The sequence below is a fragment of the Polypterus senegalus genome, chromosome 3 (assembly GCF_016835505.1).
Source record: "Polypterus senegalus isolate Bchr_013 chromosome 3, ASM1683550v1, whole genome shotgun sequence".
In the NCBI taxonomy this organism is placed as follows: domain Eukaryota; kingdom Metazoa; phylum Chordata; class Cladistia; order Polypteriformes; family Polypteridae; genus Polypterus; species Polypterus senegalus.
This window is the reverse complement of record NC_053156.1, coordinates 116,740,824-116,761,221: the sequence shown is the minus strand read 5'-3', so window position 1 is coordinate 116,761,221 and position 20,398 is coordinate 116,740,824. Positions and strand designations below refer to the sequence as shown.

General features: G+C 36.0%; 1 protein-coding gene across 1 annotated transcript in view; it reads right to left on the bottom strand.

Annotated features, from left to right (window-relative positions):
* The window catches only part of LOC120525501 (prolyl endopeptidase), a 298,115-nt gene that overhangs the window by 158,555 nt on the left and 119,162 nt on the right, over positions 1-20,398 (bottom strand). Inside the window, exon 8 of the mRNA XM_039747852.1 lies at positions 19,014-19,205. Coding sequence (XP_039603786.1) covers positions 19,014-19,205 — 192 coding nt within the window. The remainder of the gene's footprint in view (positions 1-19,013; positions 19,206-20,398) is intronic.

Genomic DNA, 20,398 nt, shown 5'->3' with positions numbered 1-20,398 from the left:
CTTTCTCACACAGTATTGACGGTGAATTTTGCTGAGCTCACTCTTGTAAAACTGTCTAAACTCAGTGACATTTGTTGCATTACCGTTTGCTTCTAAATGCATGCAAGGCTATTAAAACTGTATCTTCTTTTTCATCAGTCTTCCTGATATAGATGTGCGTGTTTGTTTTGAATCACTGCCAGCTTCAAGTCATGCAGAGCCCAGTTAAAAGATCTTTTAATAAAGGCAGATCATGAGGTCCTGATGCAACAAACCACCATTCCCAAACCAAAACATTTTAGTGCTGCACCTTTATTTCATATTTACCTGCAATATGCTGTTCTGCTGATTATCTTTACGGCAAGGGTAAATACAGTCTGTTATATGTCAATGTATTCTTTTCAGCTTAATTATTAATATACAATATAAACACATTAAAAAAAGTTTCTAAAAAAAACTCTACAGTATATTTTTTTGAAAAATATTTCAGTGCTTTGTTGTTTTCCATCCATCCATTATCCAACCCGCTATATTTTATTCATGTTATTTAATATTTTCTTTAAGCTATAATATATTGGATACATGCATGTTTTCAGTGATTTACTCACAAAGTGCCAAGAACTGTAAGTGTTCTTTCCACATATTAGATGTGACAAAGAGAGAAAAGGGGAGATGACAATAACTGTTATATTTAAGAGTGGTGTTTGAATGAAATTTGTAACATTCACAAAATCTGATTCTTATAGCAATGTATTCAGGTGTAAGGCAACAAATTTTAAGAGCCATAGTTAGCATTGATGGTGATGATCAAAAGTTCACACTGTTCTATCTACATTTTGTCATTATATTAAAAATACCACAATATTTATCCATTTTCTAACATTTTTATCAGGTGAACAGTGAAGACCATGAGCTGTTCCCAGTAACACTGGATCAGGACATGTTACAGAAATATAGTATCAAGTCTGTCTTAATGTTAATGGTGTTCATTAGCAACAGAATGCCTTTCATTGTGTAATAGGGATGAAAAATGTACTTTTTTAAGTTTATTAAATAAGATTCATAATATTTAACTTGTGTATTTTATTTTAGGATTACTTAGGGAAGATAAAGTTTTAAAGTAAATAATCAGTGTGACCAAGACTATCAACACATTATAGAACCTATAACGGAAAACTAGCACAACTTCTAATTGTGTGTATTTAAATAGGAGTTTAGCAAAAAGGTCCTAACAGGTAGGCACTGACATCATGCTGTCAACGGGGAGGGGAGCAGCTGCTGAGATTGATTCCTTATTAGAGACAGAAAAGATGGGCTTGCAAAGTTTTAGAGGTTAAAATGTTACAAGATATTGTGAGTCAAGTTTGAGACCACTTTATAACTGGGGTCTGTTACATCTGTTCTTCTTTTGAACTATCAGCTAAACAAATCGAAAGGGTAACAATTTGTTTGAACAGAGTGTTGAATTCTGGGATGCAGAGAACTTGGGGAAAAATATGTAAATGCAAAACCAAAAGTTAAGAAGTGTTATCTATTGGAAGGTTTATGATTAAGCTCAGATAAATTAACAAGTGCAAATACAATTGTAAGAAAATGTGAAAGAGGGGCTTCTTGGGACTTTGTTGTGTAACTTGTATCTCATAATTTGTTCAAATAACTTCAGATTGACAGATAACAAAAACCAACAGAAATTCCAAATCACCTGAGAGTTACAGCATTTTTGGAGAGGCGGACACTATGCAGCTTTTGAGACAGACAATTGGCATATGGCTTTTAAAATGGAGGGGCAATAATTAATATAAGGAACGAGAACGCAGCATTTGTATGAGACAGACAGCGTGTAGGCAGTTATGAAACCACAATGAACCATCATGCTGTCCAAGGATGAAAGTGTAAAGAAGAGAAGGAGAAAGGCTGTGCAAAAGAATCAACTCTTTAAATTACACAGACATCTCTTTGCTAAGAAAGTTTGAAATGATGGCCCTTTCAGGGATAGCGATTCGGGCTTCCTGACAGGAGTGTGGCTCGTAAATAGATCAACTTCAGGCCCTTGCTAAGGTATTAACATTGAGGTAGCCAGTCTTGGTCCTGGTTGTCTGTGATGAGTGAATGTCACATAGGTCAGTACTGCAGCGAGTACCTGTAAGTCCAGCCTAAGAATTTAGTCACTTCCAGTATAAACTTGTCCATCAATACAGAAAGAACCTTTGAGGTTAAAGAACCTTTCATGAACACCTTTACACAACAAAACAGATAGCATGTGCATTACCAAGTTAACTTGTCTCGTCTGTAATTGGATGAGCAGTGTAGAGCTAAAGTGTGATGCGCAGCATCCTGAAATGCTTACTGCATTTTGGATATTGACGTAGTTATTTTGGACATTGGTGTCAAGTTAGTTCAATGCAGGCACTCGGATTTGTTTTCTCACATTTTTTATTTACTTTTTTTTTTAACTTAATTTACCACAAGATAATTAGCTCTGCTCAAATGAATACCTACAATATCGATAACTTCAAAATTATAATGCTAATAGGTTTTTGACTAATGCTGAATTGTAGGCAAAATGCTCCTATATGTTGAGTATTAAGCAGATAGAAAGCCACAAAGAAGAAAAAACTGCAACACTTACATTTTTGATGAAACTACAAGTAATGTGTGACTAAACAGCTTCCCCACTCCTGAGGGCTCAGGTAATTCTCAGAGTATGAAAGATAAAAAGTGATTATAAGGCACTTGCTAAAGCACTTCACCTTTTTTTTAACATAAAAATAAAGCAAAAAAAAAGTTTGGTATTCTGGAAGTTGAAATTACGATTCTGTAGTTTACATCTCTTCATTGTAAACTCCAATGAGATTTGGTAAGCTCAAAAATAGAAACAGAATAGTTTCTGAGGTTTTAATGTATTATTTTTCTGTTTTATTGCAATTACCTTTTGCATTAAGTTTACTCTTATGCAAAGTATAAATTAATGTTTTAGGCTGTTGCTGTTTATGGTATCAATATAATCTGGAGCAACTCAATGTCTTTTTCCTATTTTTGAGTTCTTGCGTGTAGTCAAAGGCAGTTTGATTCTTACTGACAGGTCTATACAACTGCAAAAAAACAATTAATCTTAACATAATCACAATAAAAATCAAAAAAGAGAGCTGAGCTACTATATTATTACAGTCTTTCGATACAGGAACTGTCAAATCTTAAACCGATGCAGTTAACTTTGAACTTGACAGAAATATAAAAACTCCTAATTAGCCATGGTAGACCGCATTCCTCTCAAAAAGAAATCAAGAGAATTAGTGAAGCTTTTATTATTATTATTTTTTTAACTGTAATGGAACATATGGGTTGACCTTTTTTTTAATTAATAATGACTAACAATATAAATATTTGAAGTTCTTGTCCAACTATCTAATTTAAAAGTGAAAGGAAGCTGGATACAACACATTAGATTGTGCCTTTTTAGGAGGAAAGTTAACCAGAGTCGGTCTTTACAGGTGCCGGTCATAAAATTAGAATATCATGACAAAGTTGATTTATTTCAGTAATTACATTTAAAAAGTGAAACTTGTGTATTAGATTCATTCATTACAATGATTCATTCATTGAAGACACCTGGTGCCACACTCTAATCAGCTAATTAACTCAAAACACCTGCAAAAGCCTTTAAATGGTCTCTCAGTCTAGTTCTGTAGGCTTCACAATCATGGGGAAGACTGCTGACTTGACAGTTGTCCAAAAGACGACCATTGACACCTTGCACAAGGAGGGCAAGACACAAAAGGTCATTGCTAAAGAGGCTGGCTGTTCAAAGAGCTCTTTGTCCAAGCACAATAGAGAGGCGAAGGGAAGGACAAGATGTGGTAGAAAAAAGTGTACAAGCAATAGGGATAACCGCACCCTGGAGAGGATTGTGAAACAAAACCCATTCAAAACTGTAGGGGAGATTCACAAAGAGTGGACTGCAGCTGGAGACAGTGCTTCAAGAACCACCACGCACAGACGTATGCAAGACATGGGTTTCAGCTGTTGCATTCCTTGTGTCAAGCCACTCTTGAACAAGAGACAGTGTCAGAAGCGTCTCGCCTGGGCTAAAGACAAAAAGGACTGGACTGCTGCTGAGTGGTCCAAAGTTATGTTCTCTGATGAAAGTAAATTTTGCATTTCCTTTGGAAATCAAGGTCCCAGAGTCTGGAGGAAGAGAGGAGAGGCACAGAATCCACGTTGTTTGAGGTCCAGTGTAAAGTTTCCACAGTCAGTGATGGTTTGGGGTGCTATGTCATCTGCTGGTGTTGGTCCATTGTGTTTTCTGAGGTCCAAGGTCAACACAGCCACCTACCAGGACTTTTAGAGCACTTCATGCTTCCTGCTGCTGACGAACTTTATGGAGATGCAGATTTCATTTTCCAACAGGACCTGGCACCTGCACACAGTGCCAAAGCTACCAGTACCTGGTTTAAGAACCATGGTATCCCTGTTCTTGATTGGCCAGCAAATGTGCCTAACCTTAACCCCATAGAAAATCTATGGGATATTGTGAAGAGGAAGATGCAATATGCCAGACCCAACAATTCAGAAGAGCTGAAGGCCACTATCAGAGCAACATGGGCTCTCATAACACCTGAGCAGTGCCACAGAGTGATCGACTCCATGCCACGCCGCATTGCTGCAGTAATCCAGGCCAAAGGAGCCCCAACAAAAATATTGAGTGCTGTACATGCTCATACTTTTCATGTTCATACCTTTCAGTTGGCCAACATTTCTAAAAATCCTTTTTTTGCATTGGTCTTAATTGATATTCTAATTTTCCCCGAGATACTGAATTTGGGACTTTCATTAGTTGTCAGTTATAATCTTCAAAATTAAAAGAAATAAACATTTGAAATACATCAGTATGTGTGTAATGAATGAATCTAATATACAAGTTGCTGAAATAAATAAACTTTGTCATGATATTCTAATTTTATGACCGGCACCTGTATATGACTTAATTACCCTTTATTTCTGATTTGTCTAAAATTACATTTGTACATCCTTTGAAACTAGTCGACATGCTGGGGGAATACAGGTGGTTAAGACATAAGGCTGCAGCAGGACTGTGCTAGAATCGGGGCTATGATTTGAGAGGCTTGTGAGGAATCCACTGGATTCCATTGGGTTGGGGCTGATGCTGAGGCTTAGTCTCTTTGCTATTTTCCATCTTGAGAAGACTCTCTCTTTCTTTCTTTCTTGGCAGCCATATTTAGACAGTCCATGCTGCCTGGCCCTACGCAGACAATGAACCGGCTAAAAAGAAAATCGAGCGTAACCATAAGTTTATATGCCATCTGAAGGTGCACACCTAACCTAGTGCTATCAGATTTGGTATGAAACATACTATCTGTCTTTTGTTTATGGCACTAGTTATAATATTTCATCTGCAACACATGAATAACTGTGTAACTTCTCCTGTCTGCTCTGGTACTCTATCGAATTGCCTGGTATTACAGATGTAAAAGGAACAGTGAAGTATTGAACTATAGCAGCATTAAATCCTAACAGTATAGTGAGAACGTTGAATTTGGGGGCATTCTGTTAAGGTCTACATAATAAAGAGTGTAAAGGGGAACAGGGTTAACATAGGACCTATTTTTGATGTGTCACATTATTTCTGCTAGTTGATATGAGGACAAACCCCATACTTTGAATGGTTAATGCTATACTGTAATCGCCTCCAAACAGAGTTTAAGATAGTAAACATTAATATTTGAAGCAATAAAGCTGATGTTCAAACTTAAAGTCATACTACATAAAAAATATCAGTTTGGTGGGGTATATTGTGCTTCCAAAGAAGCCTTGATTTATTGTACTAAAAAAAAAGGTTAATTACACCAAATCAACTTGAACAAAGTTAGGCCATTTGACACAAAGGCCAAACAGATATTTAAGATTCTATACTGATATGAAACTGCCTACTTAAACAACTCCTTCAATGAGCTGAACTCATACCATCACTAAGGTGATTAATAGGAAAGCCTCAACACCAATGTAGGTTGTGTGCACCACATTCAACCAAGTGAATATTGTTGTAGACTGGAAACATTATGTGCAGATCTAGGGACAGAAAAATTGTCAATCAAAGTCAACTAGAAGCAAATCATATTGTTGCTAGTTCACATAGCCCTGCTTTGCTCTGTAACATGGGCAACTCAGTCATCACTACCAATCTGAATCCGAAATTACAGATCTTTCTTACTGAAAGTGCCTAACCAAATTTGTTCCAGTATCCCAGTACGAATGAGGTCATATATCTTGTAAACTGGAGGTTGATTAGGGTATAAGAAGCTATCATTTCAAAGATCACCTGCTGTCTCTTATTTGTTATCATGTTTGACTGCTTGTCACACTGTACAGCAGGTTCCTTTCAAATATTAGTCACACTGACAAGTGAACTAACAGTGTACTGCATATATGCAGCATTTTCAATCAGTTAAAGAAGAGATAAATTGAGAGCAACTGAACACATGAGAGAGAGCGAAAAGGGACAAAAGGAGCAAATCCAATTCAAGTTTCAAATCAATTACTGATACTCACTTAATTTGTCACTAAATATTAATATTCTGGAGCAAGTTTTAAGAATTATCTTTGAAGTAGAGGAAAATTGGTCATATTTGTAGAAATTGTTTGCTTGCATACAACAGGATATACTGCTGCACAGGCATTAGAAATTTAATGCAAAGATTCTAGAAAACCAAGTTAAGGATGTCACTCAACATCTTGGCTCATATTAAGCATTTCATAATGTCTAAAATGTGCATCACTGAAACTGACTTTAAATTCTATTGAGAGAGAGAGAGAGAGAGAGAGAGAGAGAGAGAGAGAGAGGTTAGAAGCATGCGCTGAAACAGTGCATTGCCACACCCACCACATAACAAACCAACTCAGGATCCCAGATTAGGAACTAAGTGCAGCCATGCAATGGGTGACACCTCGGCACTACTCTAAGATGAACTGAAATTTTATTCACTTACAATGTCCAAAAAACTTAAAATACGAGTGACACATCACCAAACAAACTGTGGCAGAATGACAGTGTGCAAACAATCATACAATCTTAACAAACAGTTGGGGGGGGGGGAGAAAAGTTTAGTCCAAAATATGAAGCAACTCAAATTACATACCAAATATCTTATTTAAAAAAAAAAAACTCTTTTCAAAAATTTTTAATGTAGAAAGTATTGAAAAAGAAGACATATAGTCACATGAAAATGTCATTACTATTTTAAGATTTGATCTTCATTTATACAGCATCTTTATGTAAACATGATGTAATTTAAAAAATTGGAAACTATGATATTGCGATGCTTAATCAAAGAATAGCTTGGTTGTTATCACTTTTGGCAAAAGCAACCTCGTGTAGGTTGTACCTATAACCATCTACCACTCTCTGACACCCACTGGACATTTTTGCCACCCTTCCATACAGCTGTGCACAGATCATTCCAAATCCCCTCATAGTATCTCGATACGATTTAGATCCATGGTAGATATCAACAACATTTAATTATATACTGTAGCACATTTTCATACAAAAAGTAGCTCAAAGTGCTTTACATACTGAAGAAAAGAAAAATAAAAGACAAAATAAGAAATTAAAATAAGACAACATTAGTTAACATAGAAAAGGAGTAAGGTTCGATGGTCAGGGTGGACAGAAAAACAGAAAAAAAACTCCAGGCAGCTGGAGAAAAAAAATAAAAATCTGCAGGGGTTCCAGGCACGGGACCACCCAGTCCCCTCTGGGCATTGTACCTAACATAAATGAAATAGTCCTCTTTGTAGTTAGTTAGATATACTGCTATGTTTTGGGTTATCATATAATGCTCATGTGGCGTCTTTGGTTTTTGACAAACATGTCTTCTGGTACGGTGACCAAATAATTCTGTCTTTGCCTTGTCTGTCAGGAGCACATTGTCCCATAAGTTCTAGTCTTTGTCTGGGTGTTCAATGGATGGACACACTTTAGTCTTCCTCTTATGTTCTTTCTTGATAGCAAAGCTTTCCTCCTAGATCACTTTTCATGCAGATCTAATGTGTGAAACCACTTTCTAATGGTAACAGTGACTTGTAGGTCGTGTGATGAAATTCTGTGGTTCTTGGAGACTTCTTTCATCCTCTTGTGTTCTGCTACTGAGATGAACTTGCTGGGTGGCCTGGCCAGGATAAGCTTGAAATTATCTGAAATCTTATCCACTTGCACACGATGATCTAGACAGTGAAATTGTTAATTTCCAATTGTTCAGAGACATTTATAAATCCCTTCCAAGTTTCACAGGAATCTGTAAAATTCTTTCTGAGGAGCTCAAGGAGCTCTTTTCGATCTAGGTATGGTGAGAATACACACAATAGTCTGAGGTTTAAATAAGACAAGTTTGGACAAGATCATCTCTAGTGATATTCAAATCATTTGCACCTGTTGTGATGTGAAATTTTGCATATAAGTTGATAAATATTTTGTATGTCTTTATTTGTAACTTAGGCAAAGCAACATAATATTAGTGTTGCATTAGTGAGAAGCATTCATGTTTACCCCCCTAGGACTAAGTCAGGAAAGTGAATTTTATGACAGAGTTGGAGGAAATGTTTCTCTGAAGCCTCTCAACCCCCATAGGAAAGCCAGGCTGCCTAACTGCCAAGCTTTACCTTAACATATGGTTTTAAGGGCAGGTGTGAAGATGTTCTAGTCTCCCCCCCCTCCCCACCATTGGTCTGAAGTATGGCTGTTTGGAATTGGCTTGTATTGGCTCTAGGGATTGGACAGAAAACCTATAAATTTGCTTGCTTTACTTCACTCTCTCACCAAACTGATGAATGACCATCTCACACCATAAACTGAAAAGGACAACACAATGGAGAGCACAGCTCGGTAGCCATATTGAGACAGGCAGTGCGGCCTGTTCTGAAGAAAGCTGACCACAAAATGATGCCTTAACTAAAGACATTTTAAGTAACTAACCAGTTTGTGTGCCGCCTGAAACTACACATCACCATTTATCAGGTTGTATATTTGGCAATATTCAAATATAATGTGCATACTATTATTATTTATGAATATTATCAATAATACATTATTTAAAGTGTAACTTTACTCCTGCTTGTCTTTTACTACACCTAATTGCCTGAGGTTATAGATGTAGAAGGGAAGGTGGGGAGAAATTATATGGTACAAAACCTTAGAAACAATGCTAAGTCTGTGAGATTTGAAGCATTCTGACAAAGGCTACATATTAATAATACAAAAAGGGAAAGTAGAGTAAAATATTACTCTACTAAGACAAAACAGCACCAGATCTGCTGCACCTGATAAATGAAGGGGAATATTTAAGTCATCCAAATACAAAATTTACATTTCTGTTTATTTAAATTATGCAATGCTCTACAAAATGTAAACATGGCATGATGTTTGTTTCATTATATCATCTTTATTTAAACATACTGTTTAAATGAAGATAAAAATCTCAATATGTTCATATATGTTGAAAAAGAACATTTTATAAAAAGTACTTCCTTTTTCACGTGTCTGGATTCTGTAAAAAGCAGTTTTAATGAGAAAACATGGATTCAAACCTGTGCCACTAAGAGCCTGCTTCTGTTTATTGACTAGATCACAACATTTCACAACTGCGAGCACCCTGTCTTGGGTCCAACAGAAATGCAGAAATTACTTTTTTTGTTATGCCGGGTCATGAGATCCAGTTTTGTCACTAGTGACTGACTGTTCATTGTATCTTCAATCTAAGTGACAAGCCTTTCTTTGACGGAATATTTGAAGGCTGTCAAGGGACATATAACCTTTGCTGTTATTGATATCTTAGATAAGAGGTTTACCATAGTGTCACTTCTTTGTTTGCTTTTCTTAGAAATATGACAACACTTTAATATGAACATTTCCTGTGTATCTGGTCCTATAAAAATAAAAAAGCCATTTGGTATAAAAGGAACGCTACAGAGTCTTTAAAGGAAATATTATATATTAACAGTGGCAGCAATTCTGTGACTGGAACATTAGGATTCACAAACAAACAGAACAAGAGCAGAAACAGCATACCGTCACCAATGTGTGTTATCTGGAAAACAAGTCTAGTGAATGGAGTTCACTTGAAAAAAAAGAAAGCAGCAGAAAATGGGCAAAAGGAATTCTGATTTTACTTGCTTAGGATAATAAAGTAGAAAATACAGTATATATTTAACATATGGTCGCCAATTTGTTTTTCTTACATGATTTGTTTTCATTTCCAGTGTTTAAAAGCTCATTCCAAAATAAATGAGAGTGAAAATAATTTTACACAGTAAAATAACCTAGTACATTAAATTATACAACCATACCACAGCACAATTCATTCAACAAATTATATATATATTATATATATATATATATATATTTTATATATATATATATATATGGCAAGAGTGTGCAAAGCAGTAATCAGAGCAAAGGGTGGCTATTTTGAAGAAACTACAATATAAAACATGTTTTCAGTTATTTCACCTTTTTTTTTTTTTAGTACATAACTCCACATGTGTTCATTCGTAGTTTTGATGCCTTCAGTGAGAATCTACAAATGTAAATGGTCATGAAAATAAAGAAAACACATTGAATGAGGAGGTGTGTCCAAACATTTGGCCTGTACTGTATATATATACTGCTCACAAAAATTAAAGGAACACTTTTTTTATTGGGCCTGGCATGAAATCAATTAAACCTGTCTGATAATTTTCTGGTTGGTTAAGGCGCTACACGACGGCTGTGGTATAGAAATTACATTTTCTATGTGAACGTTCAAATTTGTGCCTCTGGTAATGTGCCTTACCGGCATTTAAAGAAAATTAGTTTTGTGTCCTCTGCAGTGTTAAGCGAGAAAGGCTTTGGTTTGGGATCAAAGGAAAAAAGGTGTAAAGAAAGGAAAGTTGCCTTTTTCTTTTATATAGTATAGAGATGTGTTCGCTGGCGTTATGATCGGCTTTTGGGGACAGTCGCGGTGGGTCTTGTGTAGACTGGAGAGCGTCCCTGCCATTAATCGTCTGTGATGGCACTGTCAGTCCTCCACTCGTGTGCGTGTCTTCATAATCCGGGTGAGGACCTCATAATCGTATACGTGCAAAAGAAAGTGTGAATCGCCTTAATATTATTTTGCCGTGGTGTAGAAAAGGGGTCCCGTGTTTGCACTTGTCTGGGCTATAGCGCAGGTGGAGGATGAAAAAAATGAAAAGTGCTCACTTTGACTTAAGGCAGAAGCGCAGTCAGCGTCTCAAAGGCCGGCACAGCTATGCACGCGCGCTGGCTGCTCGACTTTTGCTGGGCAGGAGACCACAGTTTTTGCAGACTCGTTCATGATATCAAAAGTCTCAGCGATCTTTGGAGGTCATTCATATATATATATATATATATATATATATATATATATATATATATATATAATATATATCAAAATACCAGCTACTGGAGGAGAAGTAGTGTGTTAAAGTAATGAAAAGAAAAGGAAACATTTTAATAATAACGTACCATGATTGACATTGTCATGAGTGTTGCTGTCATATATATGCCTGCCTAAATAAGTCACCCTCGCTTTGCTCTTACTTTATTACCGTTCATTTAATCATGGCTAGTGGCGGAAAAATTATCAAATGGAAGGAGGATGGCTTTACCAAAACAATTATTGATGGCGAATCGATTATTTATAAAGCTTGAATTGGTGATCTGTTTTTCTGTGTTAACCTCATATTTTTTCATACTTCTCAAACTAAGGTGGTGCGAGGGTAAAATGAATCGGGATGCGCTGATCAATGTAATCTGCTTGTAATGCAAAGTGTGATTAAATGCATTATTTTTAACGCGTTATGGAGCACATGCATTGAAGCTTCTCAGCTGTGCTTGTGCTAAGAAAAGGAAAGTTTTTTAAAATAACGTAACACGATTGTCAATGAGACCTTTTGTAAGTAGTGCCTGGAGGATTCAGTGTGTAGAAACTCTAGAGACAGCGTGTGTATTAACTTGTGGATTTTTCTGTGAGTATTTGGTGGCAGTCTGACGAAGTTGCTTCGGAAGACGGCGTTAGCATGAGCTCAGCTCAGAGCGAAATTAGATGAATGTGAGGGGATATGATAACGTGACTCCCCCACCCACCTTAACTGTCAATCCCCACAAACACAGTCTCTCGGAATTTGCATAAGCACACCCCTTCACCTACAATTTTAACTTAGTTACAAAGTGATCAAAACTCTCGTTTATATCCTGCGTCCTCTCATTAAACTTGTATCCCGCATTAACTGAGGGCATGTGAAACGCCAGCGGTAGCCTGTCTATGAACTTAATTTAAAGTTTAGGTTTACACCTTGCTTTCTTTCCGAGGTAGCATCACTCATGAATATGGTAGTATATGTCACTCGCTCGCTTCTTATTGTTTCGCTGCCTTCTCAATTATATAATGCATGTTTTCTTAAGCGCTTTTTGCAGGTCTTCCTGGTTTTCTACGCACTGCGTTGACAGTCAGTTCACGTGATTACGTGGGAGGCGTGATGATGTCACACGAAACTCTGCCCCCCCCCACGTCATTCCAGCTAAACTCCATTACAGTTAATGGAGAAAAATACCTTCCAGTTATGACCATTAGTAGAATTTGAAATGAAACCTGCCCAACTTTTGTAAGTAAGCTGTAAGGAATGAGCCTGCCAAATTTCAGCCTTCTACCTACACGGGAAGTTGGAGAATTAGTGATTAATCAGTGAGTGAGTGAGGGCTTTGCCCCTTTATTAGTATAGATATATATATACACATACTCTGAGTAAAAAAGTTTGGGGATCTATTATGATATGATATATATATTATGATATATAGAACATATATTCTTTATACAGAATTTAGTTATTAAGTTGAGTTAAATTTCAGTAACATAAAAAGGCTAAGGCTTAGGTTAAGAAAACAGGTTTTAACCAGTTTTAAATTTTAATAGTAATAGTTTAAACTTTTGTTTAAAGCAGTCCTAAGCAACTCTTTAGACACTTAATATGTAGAATTTTTAGGTAGGATTTTTTCCATCATCACTTATCCAATTCCCCCAGTATTTTTTATTATGTTTAGGTTCACATGATTAGTAGTCTGAACACTACCTTTGCAAGACAATAGGTATAGGGGGTGGTGGTACAAAACATCATAAATTACAAGTTACATAATAGGCCTTTGTGTGAGAGACGGGCTGTAACTGCTTTTCAGCAGCATCCCTATGGAATTATGATAACTGCCTGGAGCTCCGGAACTAGTTGTGATAAAAACTAATGTGTGCAATCATTTTAAAAACAAAGACATTTCAAGGTGTGTATGACAGAGCTACCAGTATGTAAACTGACAGAGAATAAATAAAGAGAAAAGATAAAGAACAAAACAAGATCCAGTTTGGGTATTGTACCACAAATTGAATAGCACAAACAGAAATGTCATCTGCGCAGAGACAGCATTTATTCAGTCTGTTGAAGCAGCTATAAGGTGAACCAATTAACACCAATTTGAAGTAAATTATATTTTTATTATACGTATTTGATCCACAAATGTTAGGGTGTGGAAGTTGATTATTCAGAATATTTATGCCCCCTGAAGTAAATGTCCTTAAAATGCATAAACATTCTACCAACATGTCTGTGCACTCAACTTCAAACTCAGAGAAAAGTCAAGGTATGAAGAAGGATGAATTACTATTACTAAGTCCATTTCATAAAAAAATGAATCACCTGTACCATGTTATTTTCAAAAATCTGAAAGCTTTGAAAGAGGAATCGCCCATCCATCTATTTATAAAACTCACCTAACTTAATTTTAATTAAAGGGGAACTGGAGCCTACCCCAGAACTCTGGGGCTCTGGGCAGAATTGCGCTCTAGTTGGGAATGACTGTCCATAATGGAAAAAACAGGCACAGAGCCAAAACTTACACACACTGTGCCTTTTTCATTTTAACAGTCAAATGGAAAGACAAGGTAACCCACACTCCAAAGTCATAAACAGAATGATGGTCCATTCGATGTAAGAATGCAAGATAGCAATACCGTCCACTGAGTTACACTATGTTGCCCTGATTTACTCTCAAGACTGCATTGATTGTATTTGGTTCAGAAAATGGATGGACAGATGAAAATACTTCTGCTCTTAAAAATAAAAAGGTTGTAATACCTGTTTTCGTCAAAGTTACATCATTGCTACTGTGGATTTGTACAAAGTGACCAGACTGTGAAAGCAGCTTTCCTAAACCAATGTTCAGTCTACTCAATTACTCAGCTTAAAGTGATACTTCACACCTTTAAACCACTTCCTCAGACTGAATGTTTTGTTGTTGGATGTTTCTTACCTCAGAAAACTCAAACCTGCAGTGATTATTTCTCACATTCAGAAGAGATTAGAATATTACCATTAATTTAAAAAATACACTGTCGTAGATAAGCTATTAGGTCAAGAGCATTCATCTACAAATATCTTGCTTTTTATGGAAGCTGGTAAAAAAAACTAACCAGCCAAAATAAACATACTGCTTCATGAGTTAGCAATAAGAGTGAAATTCCACAAACAAGCTTGGTAATCTCTTGGCAGAAAATAATGTGCACTTATTATAAATACAGTACTTCTAAAATAAAGATGTAGGGTTTTCAAATTTAGTCATGTTCACTCCAAGAGTTTTAAAAATGAAGACCAGCTTTTAGGCACTGATTCACTGTAACCCTAAACCGAATAAGCACGTTTGGAAATTGACTGATTTTCAACAGCTACTGATTTTGAAAAAGACCTTTTTTTTGAGTGGCTAAAGCACACATGCCTAAATTTTGTGGCTTAGCAGGCCAATTCACAATGAGCGGCTGAAGGCTAAACATTGGAGTGTTGCCTGTTATGGCACTGCCTGTACAATTCATGTGTTCTAGATATATCAAAAAAGATTTTCAAAGTTTAAACATACTGCAAGCGAGAAAGATAACAAATATCCTGTGTGTCAGTACTTAACCCGGTTTATTTAATAAAGGGTCAAAAAGTCCCAAATATTAGTTTGAGTGAAGAGTAGAACAAAATACTGGCAGATTTCACCGTTAAGCGATTTCAAACTCAGAACAACAGTAGATGCCCACATGATACGTAAACTAGGCACATGGACCCACTGTATTACAAAATTTCTAAAAACAGTAAAAATTAAAAAAAAAAATCCAAATGTACAAACTTAAAATGATCAAATACAGACTCAGAAGAGAAACAACTGGGGTAAATCATAACATTCTAACATAATTATCAACAGGCACAGTAAACCCACTTAGATCAACTCTGTCCCTGAATGAACATCATATAATAAAATAACAGATAAAAGGAGGAAAACCAATAACAACTGTAAATAGGTCAATTTTCACAATTTAGAGGAAAGCATAAGGAGGATATTATTCTAACCAGGGCCTATAATAATTCCATAGAATATACCTTTGTTTAAATCCTGATGACTCTTCAGGTATGATATCAGGCATGGGCTTGACCAAGTACCGTACTCTGATTTAAACCTCTGGAAAGAGGGGATTTTGTTTAATAATAGATGTCAGTCTTCGATTAACATGAGGCAGCTCATCAGACATGGCCCTAATCAAAGCCCCAGTTAACCCTTAATGTGTCCTTCAGTTTCTAGATAGGATTTTCCTCTTGATTGTCAGTCTCAAGCTTCACTGCTCACCCCTGTATGCAAGCTGACTATCAAAGCCACATAAATCTTGGGAGACCCATCTCTTTCTTGTGAAAAAGTGCTAAAACAATAACAAGTGCAGAGAAATTTGATTAACTCAGTTTATTACAGATAAATTCTAATGACCGCTGCAGGACCTGACTTAGTACTTTGCAGAAAAGCAGCTTATATTCATGGCAAGAACAAAAAATACAACATGCACCATTTTTAGCAGATGACTTGCAGGCCAAATGAAACATCACTGATTCAATCATAAGTTTAAATTTCTGCTTAGTAGGTATATTTGTGGGATTTGTAAATTTTCTATATATTCACTTGGGCTTTCTCAATATTGAAGTTTCCCCCTAAATCTCCAAAGACACAAAGGCTCAGTTAATTAGCAACTCTAAATTGTGTGAGTGACTGGAGGCCAATCTAATATCAATGTTAGTTCCTGTTTTATTCACTGTGTTGCTCTAGTGCTTGTCTGGTGTTGAATCAGCCGAAGTGTACAAATGTCACTCCGCTTTACAGATTACTACATTGCGCCCTGTAGCAGCATGTACTGAGGTGAAAACTTTGCTGCTTGCTTACATAGTAGTCAACAGGTCAGCACCTATGCAGTATATGCACAGAAATCCGTAAGGTCTTATGCTCCTTCTCAAACCACTCAGATTTGTTGATGTTACCTTTGTGTGTCATCAAATCTCAATCCAGACTAATTTTATGTGTAGTTCCAAGCTGGTGGAATGAGATGCCCACCTCTATTCAAACTTCTAAAACCCTCAATGTGTTTAACAAGTGTTTAAAGACTCTCTAGTTTGGTGAATATCTGTCATACTGATATTAGCCGCTATGTTGTTTTTTTAAATTCTGAGATGTTCAATTTGTAACCTGTCCTGTAGTGGTAGGATGTTGTCCCATGTTAGCCATTGTGGATGCAAAGAGAAGTCAAGCAAAATGACACCTTGTATTGGCTAACTAAAAAGATTACAATATGTAAGCTTTCAAGGCAATTCAGGCTCCTTCTTCAGGCAGTTTAAAATCATTACAAACTTCCTGAAGAAGGAGTCTGACTTGCCTCGAAAGCTTGCATATTATAATCTATTTAGTTAACTTATCCCATAAAACTCTTTCCCCAAACTTTTTTCCTGACTGATGTTTACTCGATTATGTTGACCTCTTTTGTAAGTCGCTTTGGATAAAAGCATCTGCTAAATAATTAAATTTAAAGGGAAGTAGAATTTACCATAGTTCTCTGCTGACCTGCTGTGAAAAACAGGGTGTAATTCAGATGTCTTAAACACTGTTACTGTTGAACCAGAATAGCAGCAGGTTTTACCATCTTCAAGGTTTTTCTAACTGTGTTAAATAAGCACATATTGTTCTAAGAGATGCAGAAGTGTTGGACTTATCCTTGAATGGTTGCTATATTATTACCAATATAACAAAGGCACTTTATACTGAGTTTTCTCCATCTGGTTACAGTATGTAGACACTTCTCTAGGAAGCAACCTCTAATCATAAGTCTCAGCACCATCCAATATTATCCATTATTCATGTTTAGATCATCTTGCTCTTGCATAGTCATACCTACAATAGCTTTGCCTAAACAAAGAATTGTTAGTATATCCATGATTTTAAAGCAAGGATAACATCTTGCTTGGTATGCTCCTGAGACTTTGTTAAACAAATTTCTTATATACTTGTTAGAAGTCCAGAGAGCCTTTGTATTATATCGCCGAAGTGAAACGGGATCAAGAAGAGGAATTTGGGATCAGGATTGTTTTCCCTAACACTAACTGCTGGCAATGGAACATACTTTTTTTCCTTTGATTTTAACCAACTTGTTTTGATTCTGAAACTTAAACTTAATTTTCCTTAACTAATTGGATGAGGGTGGCATGGTGGTGCAGTGGTAGCGCTGCTGCCTTGCAGTAAGGAGACCTGGGTTTGCCTCCCTGCGTGGAGTTTGCATGTTCTCCCCATGACTACGTGGGTTTCCTCCAGGTGCTCCGGTTTCCTCCTACAGTCCAAAGACATGCAGGTTAAGTGCATTGGTTATCCAAAATTGTCCCCAGTGTGTGCTTGTCTGTGTGTGTGTGTGTGTGTGTGTGTGTGTGTGCCCTGCAGTGGGCTGGCGCCCTGCCCAGGATTTTTCCTGCCTTGTGCCCTGTGCTGGCTCAGATTGGCTCCAGCAGACCCCCGTGACCCTGTGTTAGGATACAGTGGGTTGGATAATGGATGGATGGATAATTGGACGAGAGGATGATGTTCATATGGGAAAAGCAACAAGTCTATGATGTGTCAGAGTGAAAGTATTGAGAAGCCAAATAATTCAATAATATTAGGGTATAAGATATGAGGCGTGTCTTGTGGAAAAAAAATAATTCTGTTGCTAGAATATCTAATTATTTAAATATGGCTTATTTTTCCATGTACCCTACCTGTTTTCTATTTTATACTGCATGGATTTATAAATGTATACATAATTATCTATAATGTTTTTTCAAATACATTTGGGTAAACATGACTAAGCATTCAGACCATGTAATGAGAGCACTAATGCAGGTAAATAAACCAAAAAAAGTACAGGATTCATGTTTGCATATCCCACATAAAAGCTACATAACATTATCAAGCAAAGAAACTCTGGTTTCCTTATGTTTATGCCCACAGCTAGAAAGGCCATCCCTGTAGACTAAACTAGAGGATGTCATTCTGATTTCCACTTACCACCTTCATGAAATTAATGCAAATCAAAAGATATTTCCTGACTTGTAAATCTCAAGATGAAAATAAGCAAACCCAAGAAAAATCAATTTTCCTTCCTGAAATCTCATCATAATAATTAACTGGATAATAAAAAAAACTTCCCTAAATAGTACTTTGACCATGTTCTCAAAACAAAATTTCACCAGTCACACTTTCTATTGGACATGTAAATTATAAGCAACAGCACATTAATAGATGGCAGATGATCACAGAATTTAAGCATTTGGTTCCACTTTCCTGACTTTTGATAGCTTTGCTCCATTTCATTTTAAAATGTACAGATTAACTATTGAATAAATAGTATATTGCCTCATTTTTAACAGAGACAGAAAACAAAAATTCTTCACCACTAAACTGTCTCAAAGCATTTTACTTTCTTAGTTTGACAGTGTTAAAAATAAAAATTAACTAATAATTTAATGAATTTGTTAGCAATTTTAAGAAATAATGTAATATTTTGCCAAATTTTGATGTGAACTTTATAATTTCCTTTCATTTGCTTATTTATGTATCAATTTGGTAAACTGTAAGAAAGTACATGCAGAAGACTTACCAATAACATCCTTCTCATGCTCTGACACAAGTTCTTTCCATTTTGAAGGCTCTGGCTCTTCAAAGTCAATGTTAATCAAATAGTAACGAGGTGCATTTAAATTAGTCTTAAAGGTGAAGACTGTATCCTCATTGGTGATATATTCATATTCAGCATCAAAGTTGTCAATCAGCTTCACCCAAGGTAATATTCCTGTAAACAAAAGAGAATATTAATTAATAAATAATATCTAAAATATTGTCAGTTAAAAATATATATATTATCCTACTGTAATATTAAGAGATTAAACTGATTTTGTGTAAAAGCAAAGTATGACATATGCTGAAGGGCACTGAACAAATATGCATACTGATTACATTCATATTTTAACAGGAATACATTGAATGCATTTAATAAATGTCTTAAGGACTTTTATAGAATAGAATTGCATTAAGTGCAGTTTTTTGTCAAAAAGAAACATACTTTTTTTTTTTAATTCTTCATTCAGAGGGATCCTAATCTTAGAACATTTTGAAATAATGGACTATTTCAAAAATCAAATCTGTTTTGTTAATTTTTTTTTTTTATGAAAATGTGAACGGAGGGCTAAGCAATCACAGGTTGTCAGTACTGAAAAACAAAATAAACAGTAAGGTTATATCATAAACCGCAACCCTGAAATTTTAATCCTTGCCTCCAGCTGAATGTGTGACCCTCAGCAGCCCTTTAACTGCTCGTGCTCCAATCAGTGAGAAAAAAATAAATAATGTAAGCATTTAGTATATATGCTGATTTTGGATGTCACATTGGGAAATGGCATTAGTCAAACATTAACTGATTAAAAATACAAGAAAGTTAGAATTATGAAGGGTTGTCACAACAAGCCATCCACTAACACATGCTATGATAGCTTCTGTAAGTAAAAATTGCATTATCAGAAAAAAAGTATGATCAGCATTTTTTTGTTTTAAATTTATAAGTGCTAAAATTCACAATGGGGACGGAGGCACAGTGGTTAGTACTGCTGCCTCAAAGCACCAGTGTGTTGTATATACATATATATATATATATATATATATATATATATATATATATATATATATATATATATATATATATATATATTATACTGCTCAAAAGGATTAAAGGAACACTTTTAATCAGAGTATAGCATAAAGTCAATGAAACTTATGGGATATTAATCTGGTCAGTTAAGTAGCAGAGGGGTTGTTAATCAGTTTCAGCTGCTGTGGTGTTAATGAAATTAACAACAGATGCACTAGAGGGGCAAAAATGAGATGACCGCCAAAACAGGAATTGTATAACGGGTGGAGGCCACTGACATTTTCCCTCCTCATCTTTTCTGACTGTTTCTTCACTAGTTTTGCATTTGGCTACAGTCAGTG